We start from the raw sequence: 22,940 nt of genomic DNA, 5'->3' as shown, positions 1-22,940 counted from the left end.
TTTAAATAGATCAGCATCTACTTATAAGGCGAGGTTCCTCATCTGTGGTCCATAAATAACAGATGGGCCCTGAGAACATGGAAGATGGTCTCTGGAACTTTATTAAATAGTGCCGCCAATACTGCTTTAATCAAAAATTGAAAGCAAGAAATTTTCGACCAATGTTCCAATAGCTTGGGAATTAGTTTAAGAAATTCTGTACTGCAGCTAAACTTACAGCCAGAAATTACTGCCAACAGGACTGAAAAAAAGTCATGCCTCTTAGGGGATTGGCAAAAAAAAAAAAAAAAAAAAAAAAGGATTTGTCTACATTAACAAGAAAACATGTTAATTGCTTCCTGACACAACATCCTGTTGCAGTTTTTTGCTCATATTTTATTCAAATGTTGGAAGAAAATAGCAATCTTTTAGCAATTCTCTTGAATAAGAATGTTAAAGCTGGCCCAATGTTTTGATGAGGAAGGCAGAAAGCTGAGGCCAGACAGTCATTGACAACCAGAAACAAAACTAATATCTAGCACCTGGAAAAACCATTACAAATTATTTGTGCCTCACATGTAATATGGAACACAGAATAGATGAGGATTTTATTCTTTTATTCTCACAGAGTAAAACCTTAACCGTGAAGACATACATAAAAAGATGATGCCCCAACCTTAGTCTCCTCCTGTTTTAGTTCACCACTGGAAAAATCACAATTTCTTAGCATATAAGAATCTTGTAAAGATACGTGTCATAAACATTATGGAAGCACTCTACTACTATAACTAAAGAAGGGTATGTAAGATGGGAGGTAAGGGGAGGAAGGGTGTGTCCTGGAGCAGGAGTTGCCAATTAAAAATCACTGAAAAGACTTCCTGCATGAAGGAGGACTTTGTGAACATCACAGGGTATGAGGTCCCTGTGATTGCTTACCTGAGGCTGAGGGAAACCTGAAGCAGCAGCAAGAGAAAGATGAAGATGTGACAGAATGGACAGGGATGGATTCACACCACAGAGAAACACATCACAAATGGAGAGAAATGAATCAGGCAGGCGATGCATAGCTGAAAAGAACACAAGTTACCATGGTCACTGTCAAAACTTAACACAGCAGCAATACTCTCACAAGCCTGCCCATGCCTGTGAAACTGTTCACAAGATCATTTTTAACATTAGACCTACTATATCGCTTTGCCTTTTGAAAATTGTTCTAGTACTGTATAAATTGACATGAATAAGAATCTACCATTTTCTTAACAAAATTTCAAGTACTCCCATTGGAGCTTTTCAACCGATACCCTGATTTGTACTAATAATAGCAAAAGCAATGACCTGGGTGGGAGGGAGCAAATACAGAGTGGATTTGGAATTTTACAGCATCACATTACTGTTCAAGTACAGCTGATTCTGCAGACTTTTATAACTGCAGAGCATTTAGGTCTAGTTTTGTTTTCAAGGACAATTAATTTTATAAGACTAATCAATGAGTGGTAATTTTCTTGTTCCTTTTCTTATACTCTGCAAGGCACTTTGAGCAAAAGTTCATTTCCACTGGTCTCTTCCAGGAAAAAAAAAAGCAAAATAGCAACAATCTATTTTTAGAATAAATCAGTACTGTAAAAAGATGCTGACTGGATAGCTCTGCTTTGTCTAGCCACAAGATAAGCCTGGCATGAGAAGTAGCTTAGCAGGTATATGAAGACAGGTTAGTAAATTATTAACCAATGTCTAGGAGAATTGCCTCAAAAATGTTAGTTCAAATCTCTCTGATTATATCTAAAAATGGTCAAGTACAACCATGACATAGCTCTTTGTTTCTGTTCCCAGTCATCTGTTCTGGGGATCTGTTTGGAACAATCTCTGATTTCCTTCCTGGTCATATACCCTCCCATGGACAAATATTTCTCCTATGGAAACAAGGACATTGGAACAATAGAGCCTGCCTAAAACCTTTGGTGACATGGAGTCAGGATACTGAAAAGTATTCTTGCAGTTTAGACTTTGCTTCTGCCCTCCCAATACTTCTAGGTCCTCTCAAACACAACCCTGACATAAAGCAGTGCCATTATGGCATTTCAACAAGGATAAGAGATTTACATATTAGAACAGATCAGCTCACTCATCTTATTGGACAAGTGTAATGGTGATAGGTGTCACACATTGCTACACTGGTCAAAGGAAAGCTTGTATTTCCCTGAGTCATTGACACTTGTCTAATAAAGATACTTTAGGTAACACCTTTATACAATGCTAGACTGTGGTTAATTGGAACCCTCTGCAGAAACTTGACCACAGACTGAAATATCATATTACTTGCCTTTTAACTTCCAAAGTTTCTTAAAAATGGAAAGAAAATCAATTTCATTATTGCCAAGTCTGGATTTAAGCTGGTAACATAAGGATGAAATTGCCTGCAACATATCATCGTCACTGAATGTTCGCAAAGCCACATATTGATTGTAGTTTTATAAAATTCAGTCAAGGGTGGATGCCGCTTCTAGGAAAATATGTTAACTATGTAGTTTCTATATCTAAGGCAACACTCAATTTAATATATAAATAAATCATTACCTCCATAAGGATGCAGCCTTTGTTTCATTGTTCTAATTTCTTTAAATCATTGTGGCAAACCTGTATAAACACCCAGGCTGATCAAAGATCTTGAAGTTGGTATAAGAATGGAATTTTGAAAATCTGCATGAAAAAGCATGCTGAAAAAGTTTATGAAAGAACTGAAACTGGAGCTGTTTGCCTTTCATTTCTTAAAGGTCGCCATAGCAACTAGGCTGCATAAAGTTACTTAAGAAGCTTTTAATTTGCATCAAACCTGATTCAAACTATTACTTCAAAAGCCTGAAAACAGAAGTTAAAAAAACAGAATGCTTTCTGTTGGGTGTGCTCTACTGACATAAAATGTGGGAATTTTCCATAACAGCGTACATTGCCATTAAGCAATACGGTGAGATGACGAGCTGTCATCTTTTGAAACCTGCAGAGCATGTGACTTCTTAACTTCCATGTATCTCCAATACTTTGTAGACAAAATTCCAGCTGAGCAGGTACTTGTAAGGAGTCTCCCAAGCCTGTAATTAGAACAAGGCTTCTTTCATCTTTAGCTGCAGACCTTCTAGAAATTCTGATACCAAAGCCTTCTGCATCATTCAGCGGAAAGGAAACAAGAGTCAAAATCTATTTTGTAAAAGCCAGCTCCGGAAGTCAGAACAGACATCTTCAAACAGTTCAGTCTGACTGGTAGTTTTCAATCGACTTCATACATGGGGACAGAGTAAGTTGGTCTGTGGCTTAGGTATTTGGCAAATTTAAAAAACAAGACAGACATTTATAGGCAATAGGGACATAATTGCCAATCCCTGTTTTATCATCTGATTTATTAGCACACAGAGCAGCACATCCCCAGAAGGATCTTAGTGACATACTTGACAGCAATGAGCTCCTCCCTGCCCACACACCTTACATTCCCTGTCTTAGTTTTGAATTTGCAATGGGGTGGCAGCTTAGCAGCCTGAAAGAATGACGTTGTCTTTGTACAGCACACACAGCAGTAGTGACTATCTCCCTAAGCCACCTTCTGAGCTCACTGCAACCCTGACTGGTAGGAACCACTTCTGACCGTGAGAGTATGAGACAGGCTTCCCTATCAGCCACTGCTTCCATAGCTTCCAGCCAGAGAGTCAACAACCTCCAAGAGGAAGAGTGGGAACCAGTGAAGAAAACACCTGCCTACTGGAAGATTGACGTGGACCAGCCCAAACAGTAGAGCTAGATGTGAACTGATAGCAACAGCAACTTTGTGCCAATATTAATGCAGACTTGCTTGAATCTGCAACCTAAGGGTGCAAGGTTAAGAAGACCATATGAAGGCATGGTCCACAGAGTGTATCATCTCTAGAACTATGGAGCAGACAAGGCAGCACAGCTCAGGGCACAGCACCAGCAGCATGGGAGAGACCACCATGAGCCTGGCATCTCCAGCAGCAAGCAAAAAAACTGAATATGAGCACAAATGGCATGACAGTCAAAGAGGCAAGTGGTGAGGAGTGGGAAGACAAAGGGATAGAGAGGATGTGAATGCTCCGAGAGCAGTGGCTTTCAATCTTTTTAAGTTTGCAGACATCCAAACACTTATGGAAGGAAGTAGAAGAGCACTGTGCAGAGAAGTTACTAATAATTGGCTGGCTTTTCATAGCTGTCTTTGTTGCACTCTTGTGCTTGTCACATAAGCACCTCACAGAGCCCCGCTGCTCCATGAACTACAGGCTGAAGGCCACTGCTTTAGAAATGGAAGGCACGGTTAAAAAACCAGCAGCTGCAAGGAAAGGAAGGAGGGAGATAGAGAAGACACACTCAGTGTCAGGAAGGGAGATACAGAAGAGACACTCAGTGTCAGGAAGGAGGGACTGAATTGGGTCACTTCTGTGATCTGGATCTGCAAATTAGCAATATCTGCATTTAAAAGCATGCACACTCTGACATTTGAAGTTTTTTCCACTGATTGTCTCTGGCAACTAATAGTTCAGTGTTGCCTAGGGTATTTATAACTCTGTCAGAACTCCTGAGTCGAATTACTATGCCTCTCCAGCTAGTTATCCAGTCTTCAATCCTTATTCTGTACATTATTATTGACACTAGGAGCAGAAGCAGAATGGCTGTGAGCAAAATTTGAAGTCCGACAACAAAAGCTTTGCGCTGGCAATAATCTAGTTATGGGGAGCCATGTAATAAAAAAAAGATCCATTTTGTCTGCATACTCATGCACTCACAGATGCTAAAACTCCACCTAATAACAGAAACACTACTTGACATTGCTGTGATGCTTTACCTGCTTTCTGTGTGGGCATGAACAGCATTAGTGAATGACAACAGACCACCACGTATGCACATGCTCTCACTCAGCAGGTAAAAATACACCAACGAATGACTTACAAGATCTAGGGCTGCTGCCAAAATGGAGGCATCGGGGATAGTGCCTGGTTCACAGCAGTTCAGGAGAAACTGAAAGCGCTTCATGCCTTGGCGGATTGCTCCCAGGTTCACAACGTTCTTGGATTTTCCTCCTTCTTGGTTGGAGGTCAAGTGATCATCAAAGCTATGGCAACCTAAAGAGGTAGAGAGTACAGAGGGGATGCAGGGAGGGGTAGGAAGAAGGGAACACAGTCTCTCACCAATAAAAAAAGTACAAAACCCCTGATGAGTACAGTCTTGGTCTAAATCTCTTCCTCACCTTGATGCGCTACCTTGAAGATAACAGGGGCGTTTGTACAATATTCATGACTTCCGTGAAACAGGTGTAGAGCAAGCCAGATTCTGGTCTTGGTTGTACTGCTGTCTGCCAAAAACAATTCCACCATACTCAGTGTGGAAGCCCAGGATCTGCTCCAACACAGGTAAACCAGAATATGGCGCTTCCTCCCCACCTCTTTAACACAGACCATCATGCTTACTGTCTTTTTCCTGAATAATCTTATCTTACTTCTCTATTGCCTCTTAAGTTGACCTTAAAGTGGAGTATGCATAAATCTTATTCCTCATGTATTAATTTAGTAATATATCATCTACCAGGACAGAAAAATCAGCAGCAAATATTGGAAATGTTCTATGTGGAAATCAAGTGTTGTCCTTTTTTTTAGGCAAACATCTTCTGCAATTACCAGAACAACCAAAGTGAGACTGGACTCAGCTCCTAGGTATTATCATCATTCCGGCCTCTCTCCCTTGAAGTGTCTTGCAGTCTTTGGGAGTGCCTAGGAAAAGCTCCCTGGTAAGAGTTCCTTTTGAAAATGAAACTAGCACCCCCTCCAGTGCTTCTTTCAAGCACAATTTGAAACTCCATGTATAAATTTCACATGATAAATCAACTAATCCCATTGCTGATAGGAATGAACACTACGAGTGCAGAAGACCATTACGCAGTCAGTACCCAGACTTGAGAGAGTGGTACAAAGATACAGACGAGAAATCAGGAAAGTAGTTTCAAGACTAAGGTGGCTGGTGAAAACAAGAATAGTCAGCTCTTGGGCTTTTTGTCTTTATCCGTAATACTCTCCCTGCTTACATGCGAAAGTACAAAAGGTTACAGAATACTGAAGGGTAAAGCACTGAAGAAGAGAACACTGAGTGGAGAATTCAAGATTGACTTTAAACACAGATTTGAAAGACAAGAGGCAAAACGTCAGCTCTACAGGACTTTGTGACTTCTCCTTCCTCAGGAAAGAAGAATGGCTGAAAACTCAAAGTCCATTTGAGATTGCACTCCCCAGAATTACTTGGAAAGCACTTATGTACCACAAACAATAGTCACAACAGAAAATGACAATGTAGATCTTCACTTTTCCCCTGAAGACAGAAGTATATCAAATTTCAAGAGACTTCTTTACAACATTTCTGGCTTTTGTCTCTCTAGTGAAACTGTAGGTAGTTTTCCAGTAAACAAAATGTTCCTATGTTAGGAAATATTTCATCAAAATGGAACAAACAAACAAACAAAGTAGAAAGAACAGGTAGAAAACTTACATAAATGAGCAGGCACAAATACCCTTTTCTTCCAACTCCTCCTTATAGCCTGTAGCATGCTATCTGAGCCTTCCTGCTATGGCTGCTGTAACACTAACTCATTTGATGTACAAACAAATGTTTCCTATTCAGGGCCCTGTTAGGGCTGTGCCTGTACGAGATAAAGAACAGAAACTTGACTTTTTGATCCAGAAAGGCATGCCTAAGGCATCTCCCTAACCCCCACTATAAAGATCTAGGAGAGGCTTTGTCTGTCTGGGGCCAGTGGTACTACCTACAGTCAATCACTACAGCCCTTTACAGTCCCAGCCTTGCACTTTGTTGAAGCTTTGCAACAGAATCCTTCAGAGGTAGCTGATGACTGTCCTCTACTATGCCCATCCTGGAGTAGCTATGTTGTATGCAGGGGAGCAGGCTTAATGTTAACGTGACTCAGCCCTGCACATAATCACGCTCAGTAAGTGGAGACCATTTCCTAACGTAGGTGGACACTGGATATCCAAGCTCCAGCCCCACAATTGCTTCCTGTGCGAATGTGAGATCACCCCTCGGAGCAAGCACGTGCTGTGGTTTGCCTGTGCTGTATGCCTTGAACATCCTGGCAACTTCTATGGTCACTCACAGTATCTTCAGTAAGTGCCCGAAGGAACGTTAAGGGTCTCATGTAAACATACCATAACACACTTCTGTATATATGCTGTGCTCTTAGTATAGGTAAAAAGATCATCAAAATAAACATTTTGTTATGCATGAATGTGCATATATTTATGTGTATACATATGCACACATACAGATACACACACACATACGTATGCTTACATACATATCCAACACAGAATTTGCAGCGATCTAGATGATATATCACAATGAAGATTACAATTCATAAATGATGTGAGAAATTATTCTACATTTTATTATTATTGTTTTACTGTAATGTATTTCTCCTCTCTCCATTTTCTTTTCAATTTGGTCTACTATGTTAAAAAACCCAAAAACACAAGAGGAAACACCACATGGAAAAAGCATGAGCAAAGTAATGGCATAGCATCATTAACGACAAGAATGGGAAGGCAGAAATAGGTTCCAAAGCAATGCTTTAGTGTCAGACCTTGAGAGATTTAAAGTATGCCCATCCACCTTCAACAGGCTTTTATTCTCTTCTCCATAAGCACATAAAACCTGCTGATCTTTATGGAAGATACAGAAGCACTGGAAATTTGAAGGCCCTCTGTCATGTTGCTGTTTTACTATGTTATAAACTGTCCCACCCTGAAAAGGCCTCACATTGATTTCACTATGCACACAGAAGTACATACACACGTAGGCATGTACAACTACTCTAATATTTTTGCTAAGGGTATGCGACTTTCATTGCACACCACAGATCCTTGTCGACATGGTGATACAAATTCTTAACTGTCACACTTTGCCTTATAAACTTTAAACACCCACCCTTTGCTTCAGTTAGTGATCAAGCAACAGCTCAACCCTCCCCATCAACATCACTGGGCAATTTAACTGTTCCTCATAATAACATGCAAGGGTGTCTGTCTTTAACCCATTGCATCACTTTTATTATGGTATTTCTAATGCAGACATGTGTCAAGACCAAGTGTGTGTCATGTACATCTCACAGGCATGTAAAAGACGTTTCAAGTTCTCTTCATTAATTACAGAAATTCTGATGTTACTCATAGTAGGCAACACTTCCAAAGTTCAAAAAGGCAATACTAATGTGTCATCTGAGTTTTGTATAGACATAAGATGTGCTCACAGGGCCAAGACTAAATCTATGCCATTAAATCAAGAATATGCGCACTCTAGGCAGAAGCAAACTCACAGTGGCATAAAATCAGCATTAGCAAGATGAAAAAAAAAATTCCTGCAAGAAAGTATGACGGACATCTCATGTGAGCACTGTAGAAACAGCTGTGGCAGTCTATAAAGATCTCACTGTCCCTCAGTTGTTTGTTCCCAGTAAGAGCTGGGAAAAAAATATGGTGGAAGTATTTCACACCTACTTCAGCACAAAGTAGTGGATGAAGAAAACCATGCAGTTCCTTCCATTGTGGGGGTACTCACCTTCAGCTACTAGGCTACAACAAGCTGCTAGGCTGATGCACTATCCTAAAGGAATGATACTTTTCACCAAGGAGCTAGTTGAAAACCACCACCAATGTTTCTGCAGTGGTAGAAGGATGACCAGTTTACACCAGCGAGATATGCGCAGACTTTGCTAGTATCACTTGCCTGAACAATGCCTTACATGCGTTACACTGCAGGTCTAGGACAGATGATGATGAAACACACACAATGCAGTGTCAAAGTGTAATGTCAGAAAATAAAAACCGTAATGTTAGAGAATGTAACATACTGTAGAGCTACAGAAATCATGGTGAAAAAGAAAATCTACTCCTTTTTGTGTGTTTTTGGGAGTTGGGTTGGGTTTTCTTGAAAAAACAGTAACAGAACTTCAAAATACAAGGTTGTCTCCCTGACAAGGATAAGCTCTGAGCTGAGGACATGAGCATGTGAATGACTGCATGACATTTTAAAACAGAATATATCATGACCTTGTATTATTCATAAAGGCACTTTTCAAACATTGGTGATTTTGAAAATGCATTGCAATTAATTATACTTTTGTGGAAAGGAAAAGTAGTGGTGGTGGTATGTTGTGTGCTAAGAAAAAGGGACAGCATCCCTAACAAATGGTATGCAGACACTAGACATGCAAACACAGAAGAAAAGAGATAATTATAACAAGGTTTGTGCAGGGTTTTCCATTTCATCAGTGCTGATCTTTGCTAAAACTGTCAAATGGTCACAAATAGGAAAAAAAATAACAACAAAAAAACTGATGGAGCACCCATTGTTATATTAGGCAATGAAAGATTTACACACCTAATTTTGAACTGAATAAGTGCTTTGAAGCAAGCATTAATTTTTTAAGTGTGTTGATCAAATTCAATTTGATTTAAAAAGCCCAAATGTTGTATTTGTGTAATTTATTTGGATAGCCTTGATTTTTTTAAAATTGATTTGTCTAGAGGTTTTTTTTAATTAAAACAAAAGAAAGAAGGAAGGGAAAGAAAACAGTCACAAAGACTAAAAAGTTGGAGAAGGCTAGAATGGATACAAAAACTATGGAGAAAGCAGGAAAAACAGGAAAGGGGTAAAATACAGAAAGAAAGAGATTAAAAGAAAAAAAAGATAAAAAGAAAGAAAAAAAGAGACGAGAACCCTGATTTCTAACCATCTTTTTCTTCTGTGTGATGAAGCTTGGATGGGTGTCTTCGGCAGGTGCGCCATTTACCAAGACGCTTGAAGAAATTCTCCTCTTCATCTCGCCCGTTGTCCAGGCCACCTCCTGGCGCCCCTCCTTCTGACAGCTTCACTGCGCTGGTAAACTTCACCTGTGTAAAGACAGAGGGCTGGGTCAGGCTGTGCCATACCACTGTCTCCTGGTCTCCCTTGCTTAGATATAAAGCACCTACAGAAGGGCTATAACACAGTGGATCACCATAGCAACACAAGTACACCTGCACAGATTTACATATGCTGAAGCACCTCATCTTTTAAGCTTTCTGCTTAAAGGATTCGTCTTTTGCAAGAGGCTGTAGAGGCACAAAGAAGGAAGAAGTGTGATCAACAATTAAACTTTAAGTGTGTTGACAGAGCCTGCATTTCTCTCTCAGTGAACCAAGGCAGACTGACAAGTACAGTGTAGGTTTAATCTAGTCTTCACTGTGAGCCGCAAAAGTCCAGTATCGAATTCCCACAGTACTCTGAAGACTTCTGTGACCAAGTCTTATTGGCTGCAGTGTCTATATTGAGTAGAATGTTACACTGGACAGCTAAAACCAGCCAGATCCTTTCCTTCCAAGCTCTCTGCAGTCCCGCCTGACACATTTACCTTGGAGCTCTGCCTGATGAAAGACAAACGGTCAACAGAGCTGATATCTAGGAGATCTTCCACCCCGTCAGCCAGGCCAGAGAGGGAGGAGCGCTTCAGCCAGTTCCCTGTTGCAGAATAAGCCACTCAGGACAATTCTGAAAATACTTCCAAGCAGAATCTATTTATTAGCAATTGCAGCATATTACTCCAAAATGGCCATGCCAGCATATGGGAAAATGGGAGGAAAGGGGAAGGCAATCTTTTCATGTTACATGCATTAACTACCATGCAAGGCCATGTCTTGGGACTTGCAAAGGATATATTCTTTGTCTATCAAACACTATTTGGAATATTTCTCCTCTACAGAGAGGAACAACGCCTGTGAGATTAAGGTACTAGCCTATTACTTTGGAGACAGAGATTCAATATTCTATTTTGCTGCAGACATCCTCTGTTACCGTTGGCAAATTGCTTACGTTTCCCTTTGCCTCAGTTCCCCATCTGTAAAATGGAGACAGCAGCATTTCCCAGCTTCCCTTGGGAGAATATACAATATACTCAGACGATAAGGAACTGTGTTGCAATATTTAAGACAGATATATCTATCTGTGTTTCTCTGCACATGCAATATGTATATAGAATAGGAGGAGACATACATTTACCTATGGGAAGTTTGAGTTTCTTTCGAAGGGAGATTCGTCGGGAACGGGAGCGGGAGCGCCTGTCTGTGGTGGTCCCAGAGTGAGCAGTGGTGCACTCCGATGTGTCCTGCTCAGACTGACTACTGGTATCACTCGCTGCACTCTGTGACTTGAACATCTTTCGCCAGAAGTCCTTGCGTCCCAGAACAGCCCCTTGGATTTGCTCATCACTGGAAGAAAAGGGATGCAGAGCGTGAACTGTATTTCAGTGAAGCTGGACGGATGCTCAGGGGAATGAGATCTCTCTCCCACAACCCTCTCCTGACCTCTCTGTTCTCTGAGGTTGTTTCATTTTGAATTCCAAACATACTCTTCTCAGTGGGACATAATCAAGGTTGACAAGATGCTCAATATTGTTCAAGACACAAAATAACTGTCTTTTTTTACCCTGAGGAGCTTGTCCACTGAACAGGTCATTCCAATTTTTAGTTTCTACATGTGGAAAAATACATCATCCTCTTTAGGTCAAAATGACCCATATTGATAAGACTACACTGGTGCTTTCTACAAGCATGTGTACTGGAGAGCTTCTGGACATCATGGTAGCCTTTTGTGAACCTGGTGGAGTCACACTTCTCATTAACGTATTGGAATGGGGACAGCATATTTTGCTGTACTCTTGAGATCTCCCATGGCTGTGGCAGGGCTCAGAGCAGAACAGCTTGCTGCAGTTCTGCAGAGCAGTAAAGGGCTTTGTGTTATCCTTGCAGTCTCAGCAATGGTGACTTTGCAGGCTCAGTTAATGCAGGAGAATACATAATATGGAGCTCTGGGCCCTTGTGCAAGCAATGTCTTCATACAGTGCATCTCAAAGCACTTTAACAAGACGGGTATTCTGATGCACAGAGAAGTTAAATGACTTGTCCAAAGTTACGTAGGGACCAGTGGCCATTTATAAAATTTTCTAAAATTCTTAAGAGCATACATTAAATTTATTTCAAAATTAAATGGCAGAATTCTTTGGACAAGAGAGACTTCATATGTGCAATGCCTAACAGCAGGTTGATTCGCTCATTAAGAAAACTGGTAGCGCACCTGTGCTGATAAGGGAAATGCAACAATCTTCGGAGACTACATGCCCAAGATAGGTCAGGAATGGGCTGGCTCTTGGGAGGCAGAAAAGGATTAATGACCTTTAGCAACAACTTAGAAGTTGAAAATTAATAGAATCATTCCCCAGAAGTACAAACAAAGCATGGAAAACAGCTGTGATGACATCTCTGAGGAGTTACCTCTCTCTTCATGGCTATGATAGTATGCGATATTGACAAATCTACTGTACTGTAATTTGAAAATCTCTGGTGGTTCCCCATCAAAAAAAGGGTGGGTCCAGCTGGCAGCACTGAAAATAAGCATTACCTGGATGTTATCAGCAGCTCCCGAACAGACACTCAACGCATTTGTTGTACCATCCAAAGCGTAAGTCCTTGCTGTCCTGCCCATTTGTACTAATCCCAGAAGGAAGCTGCTGGCAATAATGCATGAAACAATTCAATATTTACTTACTGTTCTGGAGTTTGCATTGGGCGGCTTGAGATGTAACTACGACATTCATCAGGGGCAGCTGATGCCTGGCCTTTGTCAATGATGACACTTCCCACCTCGGATCTATACAGACAATACAAATCATCAGCTAAACCAAATAGATGGCCCATGTCATGGTCATCACATAGCTACATGACAGGGAAACCAGCACTGCTGAGCAACAAAACAGCTTTAGAGATGTACCCTCTCTTTACCAACTTACTGCTTCAATATATATCCTTGATGAATAAGGCATCAGCTCATAGAAACAAAGCCAAGGTTTTCAGGCATTTTTAAACTTTCTTAATCCTTCTTCCCAACATTTTAATATGACAAGCCTCAAAGCACCAGAAGCATCAAAGCACCAGAGAAAATTTCTTTTTTAAGCATTTCAGGATTAGATTTCCTCTGGGCCTTGTTTTGCATACCAGGGTTTACCTGTCAGATAAACAACACCAAGGATGTGATGCACATTAAAAGCTATGTCCACATGGTCTTTTGGGAATAACACTGTGCTTCTTCCTTCTCTTAACCTTTCTTCCTCCCAGTGTTTCCACTGCACTGTTCTCTTAGGCCTCTTGTATGAGAAGGTTAGCACTTTTTGCTGCAAATATATTACTGTCTCAGTTCATTAAATTTTAAAGGAGACTGCTGCCACAGTACAATTCTGTACATCAGGAACTGACATATACTATTAAGATAAAACACACAAGCCCTTGGTCTTTCTACATTTGTGTTCAGTGCATATAGTCATACAGGCATAGGCAAGTCAGTCGTTTGCCTTCTCCCTCCCAGACACCCACCTTTTGCTCCCAGAAGGTTTCGGCTCTTGCTCTGTTTCCTCTGGTTTTTTTCCTGGTATTAACTTTTCAGCGCTGTCTAAGAGGGCACTGAGTGCCACTCTCCGAAAGACATTTCCATGAGCCTCCTTGATAAACTGGACCAGCTGTCGGATATCGCAGTACAAGCCCTGAGTAGCAAGACATCATGAAACTGAAAGAGCTGGAAACTCCATTTAGTGCACTCAGAAGAAGCAGACAATGAGGAGCATTATTGTTATGGAACATGCTCTGCAATGGGCTAAAGCAGATGTAGATATATCAGAGGCTAAAACAGTTGCATGATGAAGGAGCTGTAAAGACTTAAAGCCTGTTTTATCTCATTCACCTAGCCCATAATCTTAAAAGGCATGAAAATGTTAAAGGGGGTGTGTGTGCGTGCGCGCGTGTGTGTAAAATGCAAAGAATCACGTTTTGTTTCAAAACCAGTGGGTGCCTTGGGATTTTTCTTAATTATTTTACAGCTTTACATCATGGGAAGAGAGAAGAATGACTCACTCATTCCCCAACCTCCTCCTACACTTGAGGCTCTTTTTAGTTCTGAACATTCATACACATCTGTGATGTGACAAATCACCTCTATATCTGAGGGCAAGAGTATGGAGGGACCAGTTTTCCAGGACCTGATTTTTGATCTGTGAACTTTCCTGAAAATTCCCAGCTAGGAACTGCACAGCCAGCTTTCAACTAAAAAACCCCAAACAAACAAATACTTGGATCTATATACTGATTAAGGCTCTTTTTCATAAGATGTTGAACACAAGATTGACTTTAAAGAGTGGCACAGCAACAGGAAATCCTCATCTATACTCTGTGTATTATGTTTTCCATATACACACTTAATGGTGCTATGCTTAAAGATAAATTTCACCTTACACACTAGCTGAAATGGGGTCCAGAAAGACATACAATTTATAAGGAAAATTTACACTTGGTGATCCTAATCTAGGTCCAACAATGGCACATGTTTTTCTGCATCCCACCACTTACTCTCTGCTGAGAAACATTCCAAAGGAGGAATATCCTTAAGAACCAGAGGACCTGGACACAGGCAGACTACTCTGCTGGTTTAAGATGTTACTGTGTTTTCCTTCTCTCTCTCCCCTCCCCTCACGGAGGATTACTGTCCCTTTAGCTGGACTTCAGTGCCTCTACAGCTCTGCCGTAAGGATGGAGTACAAGAGTGCTTCTTGTTACTTCCATGAAAAATCCTAATTCCTGATAATAAAGGAGGTGGTTTGAGATTAGCTGCTAGATTCTGCACCAGTTTGGAAGAAGACAGCTCATGTCATCCATTCTGCTGACTGCTGTGGGGAGATAACACATAGGCAGCAACCAGCAGCACCTTACTTTCCTCCAGGTGTTTGTTAAATTGAATGTTTATCTAAACCTTGGGAAGACCTACCAAATTGCTGTTCAGTAACTCACATACTCTGCCATGGGTGGGCCACGTTCTTAACCAAGTAAACTGGCTTTAACTTTGCTGAAAGTTGATTTATGCTGGCTGTAGTCTTGTTCATTAATCTCTTGCTCCCTGAACTATGCTACTAATCCATTTGGGGAAAAAAACCCAACCAATCAACCAAACAAAAAACCCCCCACAAAAGCTCCTTGAACAGAGAGGAAAATGCAATTCAGAGTGCACAACTTTTATCCTGGCTAAGTCTCCAGGTTCCAAGGCAGGCACGAAAGGAGGGGATCACATTTATGTAATGTTTCAACTGTGACTGCATAGCTTGCTATGCTCATGGGATTTGGCTAAACTGAATTAATTCTTCACTGTAAAGCCTCACTGGTGACACCCAAGTGAAAAAGTAACTTTGCTACATAAAATCAAGTGCTTACCAGGTTTTCTGGGCTGTGCAGCTCATGTGTAGTGGAAGCACAGCGAGTGATCAACGACTTGAACATGGCACTCACAATAATACCTTCTACACTCTGGGCTGTAGACTTGTTGTCCACTGTGGTGAAGTTATTCCCAAATCCAGCCTTGTCTGTCAAATTCAAGTACAAGCAAGCCCCCTTGTTAGGAACAGTTTAAAAAATATGGCTTAAAGACACATGTAAAAGGATTCAGATCCCTTACAAGGGTAAGTTCCCACCTAATATCCTATGCTTGGTTCTTGCAATCCCACCCCATAAAAAAGAGAAGGGTAAAATAAATGAGAAGGAAGAAATCTTCCCAGAAATAGTTGTAGTATGAAAAAGCATTGAAAAGATCAGGACCAGTCTGGCTTCCTTTTATCCACGTCTCTCATTTAGAGACGTACAGAATAAGGCATAAAATTTGAATACCTCCAGCTTTTCTATTTACTGTTCTAAAGGACAAGAGATATTTGATTAAGCTCAAAAGTGACAACACTCATGAAAAGAAAATCTTCTGAACTACAGGAGTGCTGTTCTTGCAAGGTCCACAAGGAGACTAAGCTTTCAGAAAGTGTCAAAAAAGAATTACACATTTATATGAATAACAAGAAACATCCCAGTTTCATTAGGTGAGAGAAAAGCCTTTCAAAAGCTGCATGAGCTGCCATGCTTCAAAGCATGAGCTACTCAATAATTGGTGAATATTTGGGGAAACTTCCTATGGGCATCTTCTTTACAGAAGTCTGCTATATAATATTTTTTTTATGCTTTCTCTGAAATGCCTGAGATCAGAGGTAGGCTAATAGACTAGTCAAACTCCCAGAGTGCTTCAGAGCAGCTATTCCTACTCTGTGAACAATCATTGTTAACTGTTGTTGCATGCAGGGACTAAGCATAAATGTTTGGTCATTCTAATAGCACCTGGAATAATTCTCCTAACTCAAAAAAAAAGAAAAAAAGAAAACATATATACCTATACATAGACACACATGCAAACACATGATTCTAACTGCAGGCGTGTGCATCTGTGTGTTCATGTTCTTGTTTATTCAATCTGTTCTTGCTATTTACTGGCTCATCTGAGGCACCACAGAGGGTTTTAATGCTCAGTTATACCTCCATTCAGAATAAACCCTGGCTTAAACAGGCCATTCCAGCGCCTGGTCATGTCATGAAGCAGAAAACTTCCTGCCTGAGGCACAGTTGAATGAAAATATTTTCTTTGAAGAGCCACAAACTACTGGTAGGATGAATCAAAAGAGAGGCCTTCAATTTCAGGTTCACTGGGTGATGCAAGATCACTAGGTGAGATCACTGGGTGGTCAAATCAGAAGAGACTCAACTCCCCTGACCCACACCAATTGAGGATATGGTCTGTGTATTTTGAGGATAGTAATTCACTATTTTTTAATCTTTTAAAGGAAAAGAAAAAGGCATCACTTCTTTCTGATGGTACAGTTTAGGAATATTCAAGTGAGAGTTTCTGATGCCAGCTATACTTACTGTCAGTGACTGGCTCCATGCAGAATCCCAGTAAAGCATGCAGGAAATCCACCACATTATTGAGAGAATCCCTGTTCACATAATCCCTCATGGTCTGCCGGAACTGCATCTTATCCAGTTTGTACAGCTTTGTGAGGCAGTTCTGAGCCTGCAACAATATCCATCAAATCACATCACATCAAAGCACGTGTCTGAGTTTTGCTAATAGGAGCAGGGTATTTTTTGCTCTTGTTTAGCCAGTGGTGTGCTGTCTAAAGTAACCTCCCCTAGGAGCCAGAAGGTTCATGTCCTGTAACAGAGGACAGGTTCGCCTCTGAAGCAAACAATAAGTTCAGCACAAGGAGACAGTGCTGAAGGCACCAACAAGGCACCAGTAGGGGTGCCACTGTTTGGGGTGGTAGCGAAGTCACTGCCAGCCATATCTCAAGGCTTCTTCTCCTCTCCCCAAATCCAAGGTAAAATCTCACTGAATATGAACGAAGTAGGAATGTACCACCTCAGTCAAGGCTTATTGCCTTGGTGAAACAGGTTCTTTCCTCAGGCATCTGAGTTTCAGCCTCTGACTCAGACCCAACTCATTTGATGCACCTGTACCCAGTGACCAATTTATATCATGCAAAACATTAGATTTTTACTGAACATCTATTAATTGTCAACTTCTTATCACAAAAGTATCCATCCTACTAGGACCCCATGCAGGCTGGAGTTAGAGAATCTGAAATATCAGCTGTATGGGAAACATGAAGTCTCCTGCTACCTACAATAGGGTGCTTAACTTTCCAGTAAACTCAGACATGTGATTGTCCATGCAGTCAACACAAATGGTGCATGCAAAGCAGTTTGGCCAGACAAATGCACAGAAAATGTAGCAGACTTAGACGTGTAGGAAAGTCTCTTCCCATAAAGACCTCAGTTCAATGAGTCTGTTAAGAACCTTGACTCCAAGAGACCTATATTCATTTACGCTTAATGTTATGGATAGGCCTAAATGTTTTGCTGGCTGAGCTCCAACACAACATAAAAGCCTAACTGACATTTTGATGGATGTGGTGTATGTTCAACCAGTGCTCTGTGCAGAACCCTTCTACTGTTACCACTGGGACTCTCTTACCCCATCTTGTCCCATCATGTCCAGAACTAACATTACCGCTGCAGTCTCCTCAGTACCCGGGAGTCTTAGCTTAACAGAAGAACACTGTATGATACAGAGGCAGCCAATCCATCTCTGAGCCATCTAGCTCAGATCCCAGAACCAAATTACAGCTCTGTTGGCATGGCTCAGGCTAACCAAAGCCATGGAGAAGCACCCGGCTCGCACCCACACCGTGCAGTGTAAATTCTCATTACAGTCATCAGAAAGGCTCCCTGCTGCAAGCACAGAAGGCAAGGAGGAGGCATGTGCTGGAGAAAGCCTTTGAAAGGCTCCCATTTGACAGCGCATTGGACTGATCTCAGGGAGTCAAACTTTTCTGGATGAAGTCACATGTTGGGGCTACATCCTGGGCACTTTCCACTGCTTCAACTTGGGCAGAACCAAAATTGTAAGGCATCAACAGTGACCATCCATCCTGTCTTTCAACAGGGCTGAGTCTTCTACTTCCTTGCAGCATGCTACCATGCCTGCAAGCACAGTGCAGTCCAACTATCAGGAGCTGATGGAGCAGCCCAGCAGCAACCAGACATAATCACCATTAGGAAAGGTGGACATAACTACACCTTAGACTTCTGGATTCATATATACAACCCAAGATAGCTGCACCTCTTGTAAATAGCGTACTCTGTTGGGGTACTGTCAATGTGAAAAATTACTTACACCAGCTCACACAAGGGATTTGGTCCCATGTAGTTGTCCCTTCCCAGACAACCCACCCACTGGGCTGCTCAGAAGCACCTGGGAGTCAGGTGCGCTCTTAGCAAGCCCCAGGGGCTGGAAGGTAACACAATAGCTGAAAATCTGCTACGGCTGGGCTGCAACACAGTCTGTGAGCTGGGGCAAAGAGCAACACATTTAGTGCCAATACAGAGAAAGCTACAGAGGGGGCAGACACCAATCTCAGCAGCTGATGTCAAAACTACAAAGTGGACGCTTTAATGAGCTTTAGTTCTCTTACATTCTCCCGGAATACCTGGTGTCTCAGGCGATCTCCAGAGAGCCCTCGATGTCCTTCTCCACAACCATAGGCACAACCCAGGGACTTCACAATTTTGATCAGCATTGTGAGTGCCAGCCTATGGGTACTAATAGATGGGCCTTCATCCTGAGAGTCACAGAGGGAAAGATGGTGGGAAACCTTGGCACAACTACTGGCATTTTGTTAGCATTTTCCTTTTAACAAATTGCTGTCCATTTCTCCTCTCAGACACTCCATTACTGAGTTGTTACTCTTGAAATTTTTACTCCAATTATTTTTCAAGTTTAGGGACCAGACCTCTCCCTTTCGGCTCCCCTCAAAAAGTCATGCTATAAATGCGAAGTCCCCTACATGCTGCTATGAATACCATTCAGTACTTACTTCAAAATATTCTGCCTGAAAAACAGAGAGGTGGCTTGCTTGAGCAGAGAAACAACCATCTTTTTAAAATGTTTTAGCTATTACGCGTACTATGAATTGTAACTTTTGAGGTCAGCAACACTATCTCTTGGCCAATTCTGACAGCAATACTGAAAAATGTATGATTTCTGGCCATCAAAGAGAAACTGTGCTTACACACTGGATTCTGTTTTTCCTTATAAGCTAGGAATAATAAACCTGAAAAAAAAAATCATTGTGACTGAGGGTTTCAGGCACTTTAACAAGATATTAAAAATGTCCATGCAAGGCTCACAAACTCTGCTTTTGGCAGCTGCTTCGCTGCAGTAGTTACAGTGCTTGAATTCCCAGTTGTGTTTCTTTGGTGGAACCCCAAATAAGCACCAAAGCAAAACAAATTTATTTGTGATTGTGATGAAACAAAAAGGAGGGAAAACAGAAGGGCAGTTGCATACACATGCATACTCAATCTTAACAGATCTTACACTACGTTCAGAAAGCGTATAAAGGGAAGCACAACAAACCTTTTCTTGTTTTTTGTCATTCTTCTCATATGGCCCTCCTCCTCCACCACCTCCATCACTTCCACCTCCACCTCCTCCACCACTTCCACCACCTCCTTCTTCTCCTCCATCTCCAGCTCCACTAACTGGGGGAGGCCCAAATCCACAAGCTGAACCACCAGAAGCAGCCCCTTTGAGCTGGAAGGATCCTTCACTGGGTCTCTTTTCAGGGGCCTCATTTTCTTTGTTCTCACTCTTCCTCCGAACCTTCTCTACACAGGGCACCACGCCAAGCTGAAGTAAGCACTCCACAATGTTCAGTGCCACATCGCAAATCCGGGAACTGATGTCATGATTCAGGACCAAGTAAACAGCCTTCAGGACCACCTGGGAGATTCAAACATCGTTTTTTAAGTCAGACTTATGTTCTCTCCTGGTACTATTTAGTGCCTGGAAATTCTAGGCACAGACCAGAGACTCATTATAGCAGGCACAGTACAAACTCAGAATGAAGTACACACAACCCTCAATCCCAAGAGCTTACAATCTAGGTGTAAGACAAGAAACCACAGGCTGGGCACAGTCAGGCAGAAAAGGAAACCATGAGATGACATCTGTGAGTCTGAGAACACTGCTTCAGTGCACCAGGAGCTGTCAAGTCATTAAGGGGAATGCAGAAAAGGTGAGTTTTAAGGTGCCATTAGAAGAAAGGTGCTATTCAGTTTTATACTATTTTATAGGGAACTTGGTGCATGCCCCAGGAACATAGCCATTAAATAATATCACTGAAGATTTGATGTGTGCATTCCACATGCACATGCGCTCCTTGCAAGGAGTAATAGGAGTTGCAGTATCTCAGAGGAGACTTTTATGATATGCACAAATGTATCTGACTGACCTTTATGTACTGCTGAGAGAAGTCATATAAAGAGGTGGAGGAAAAGCCCATCAAAACCCTGATCTCAATGGTACAGCTATATTGACAGAAGAGGGACCTGGCTTTCCTCATTCCTTGCCAATTACCGAGAGATCCAGCATGCCGTTCTTGTGGACAAAGTTGTTGGTTCCATCAATGTGATCCGTATCCTCCAAGCAACTGTAATTGATGCAGGAGTCTGTCAGGCTCCGTGGGAGGTTGGCACATGCGAGCGGCTCATGGGGCATCTCAGGGATAGGCACCTGGTTGCAAAGCTTCCTCATGTGCTCACTGAAGAAATCAGCGTAGCCCACATTGAATGAGGCCAGGGTAGTGTTGAAGGTGGCCACAGTGATGGTGGAAATCTGGGACCGCACTGCAGGGAGGAAAATGGTTACCTGTAAATTTCCATCTCTAGAGTTATGAAATGGCAAACCTAGGCTGTCCTTGTCTACAAGGACGGAGCAGCTCTTAATGCTGCTTGTAATGCTGAAAGACAAGACAGGTTCCTAATTCCTATCATGGGTACAGGGATGAAAGCATAGACTCATTTCTTCCTTTAAGCCAGTGTAAATTAGAACAACCCCAAGCTTACTCTAGCAGTAGAGTTCCATGGCAGTTTAAGTTGATCTCAGTCAACTGGGCAGTTAAGTAGATCAGGGAGTTCAGCCAGCCTAAATCTAATCCAAAAGAGGGATTAGATTTTGGCTAGCTTTGCTCCCTGTATTGGTCCAGTGCCTGGTCTTAAAAACAACACTGCCCCTCTAAGGGAAAGAGACAGGACTCTGCAGCTGGATGCAGGAGTGAAGGTAGGGTAACAGCAGCACCAATTTGGAACAGGTTTCTAAGTCACACCAGTTTGAAATATTTCATCACACCAGTTGAAAAAAAACAGAGCAGTGTGTTCCTAACAGTACCTGTGACAGTCTAAACCATCTCCAAAATGTAAGTTGACTGATGAGAAAGGCAACGTGCTCCAGAGAAGGGACCTCATGACATAGGCAAGCCTAACTTTAAATGGGTTAGCTCAGGTAGTGACAGCATTTGGGCTACCCAGACCTACTTTTATCAAGGATTCACCACAGTTTTACAACTCATGCTGAACTCCACGCCACAACGTTAGTAATTTCCCACACTTAGTGCTTTGTAAGTAAGTTTATAAACTCTGTAGTGTAAAAGACCCTATGTGTCCCACAGTGTTGATTGCATCACCTTCTGCCAGACAGTACAATAACAGGGCTATGGAATAACAAAGAACCTCTACCTAAGGCTATTTAATGTGTTCTAATGAATGAAGTAACATACGTCTAATAAGAATCTTCAAGCACTGACTCAGTGATGGACTGGTTATATTATGCAAAAAACAACTTGCCAGAGAGGTGACTACATTTCCTCATAGCCTGTGCAACCCTGCCAGCACTGATCTAGCACTATTTATTAGGAGAAATGTTCCAAGGCTGATAGCAGTACCTTAAACTAGACTACAATTTGATCAGTGATCAGGGCAGGAACTAGCTACCTGTAATCACAGGACTGTTTGCTGGCAAGTGTGACTTTTTAATGGCATTCACTGAAATTTGCATGGTGAAGATAACAATAAAGATGGAATTAGGGAATTTTGTTCCTGAGCTACCAAGTTTGATGATTATCCAAGGGTAGCTGGTTTTTGTTTCACTAAATTTTGCTTAGTTTGTTTTGAAATGGGTAACAAAAATCCATATCCAAATCCTACATAAAGTAACTTTTCCTGTGTTGTATCTTTATTTCATTATCACTGGTAGGGCTGACTGCTGGATGGGACTCACAGAGGCAGGGAAGGAGAACTAAAGGCTCTTCATTTACATCCATGCATGCCTGCAGCATGTGCCCATGTGCCTGTGACTCCTCATGAGCAGCTACCTAGGACATAACTAATTTTTCATCTCTGCTTTTCAGTGTGTCAGCCAGAAGAAATAAGTTTATTAGCAAATGTCTCCATCCAGGGAATGCAGACAACAGATGGGAAATCATGAATGACCAGTATGCTTGGATATAGTTGGTCACACAAAATACAAGACATATGTAATATTTGTACTTATTCTCTCACTACAGAATGATTCATTCAGAATCATAGACTACTGCTAGAAATAGTATGATTTCTCCTATT

The 22,940-nt window shown here is 41.6% G+C and overlaps 1 protein-coding gene across 12 annotated transcripts in view; it reads right to left on the bottom strand.

Annotated features, from left to right (window-relative positions):
• The window catches only part of UNC80 (unc-80 homolog, NALCN channel complex subunit), a 132,964-nt gene that overhangs the window by 82,430 nt on the left and 27,594 nt on the right, over positions 1-22,940 (bottom strand). For 5 of the 12 annotated variants that reach the window (XM_054829417.1, XM_054829422.1, XM_054829418.1 and 2 more), the window contains exons 12-22: positions 20,902-21,170; positions 19,900-20,265; positions 18,956-19,102; positions 16,845-16,992; positions 15,321-15,469; positions 13,440-13,606; positions 12,619-12,720; positions 11,068-11,282; positions 10,430-10,536; positions 9,770-9,929; positions 4,927-5,099 (exon numbers count right to left, since the gene is read on the bottom strand). In XM_054829417.1, coding sequence (XP_054685392.1) covers positions 4,927-5,099; positions 9,770-9,929; positions 10,430-10,536; positions 11,068-11,282; positions 12,619-12,720; positions 13,440-13,606; positions 15,321-15,469; positions 16,845-16,992; positions 18,956-19,102; positions 19,900-20,265; positions 20,902-21,170 — 2,003 coding nt within the window. The remainder of the gene's footprint in view (positions 1-4,926; positions 5,100-9,769; positions 9,930-10,429; positions 10,537-11,067; positions 11,283-12,618; positions 12,721-13,439; positions 13,607-15,320; positions 15,470-16,844; positions 16,993-18,955; positions 19,103-19,899; positions 20,266-20,901; positions 21,171-22,940) is intronic. The other 7 variants (XM_054829423.1, XM_054829427.1, XM_054829424.1 and 4 more) reach the window with 5 other exon arrangements.

The sequence above is a fragment of the Grus americana genome, chromosome 6 (genome assembly GCF_028858705.1).
Source record: "Grus americana isolate bGruAme1 chromosome 6, bGruAme1.mat, whole genome shotgun sequence".
Taxonomy (NCBI): Eukaryota; Metazoa; Chordata; class Aves; order Gruiformes; family Gruidae; genus Grus; species Grus americana.
The sequence above is the reverse complement of the archived record's forward strand: the minus strand, read 5'-3'. Positions and strand labels throughout refer to the sequence as shown.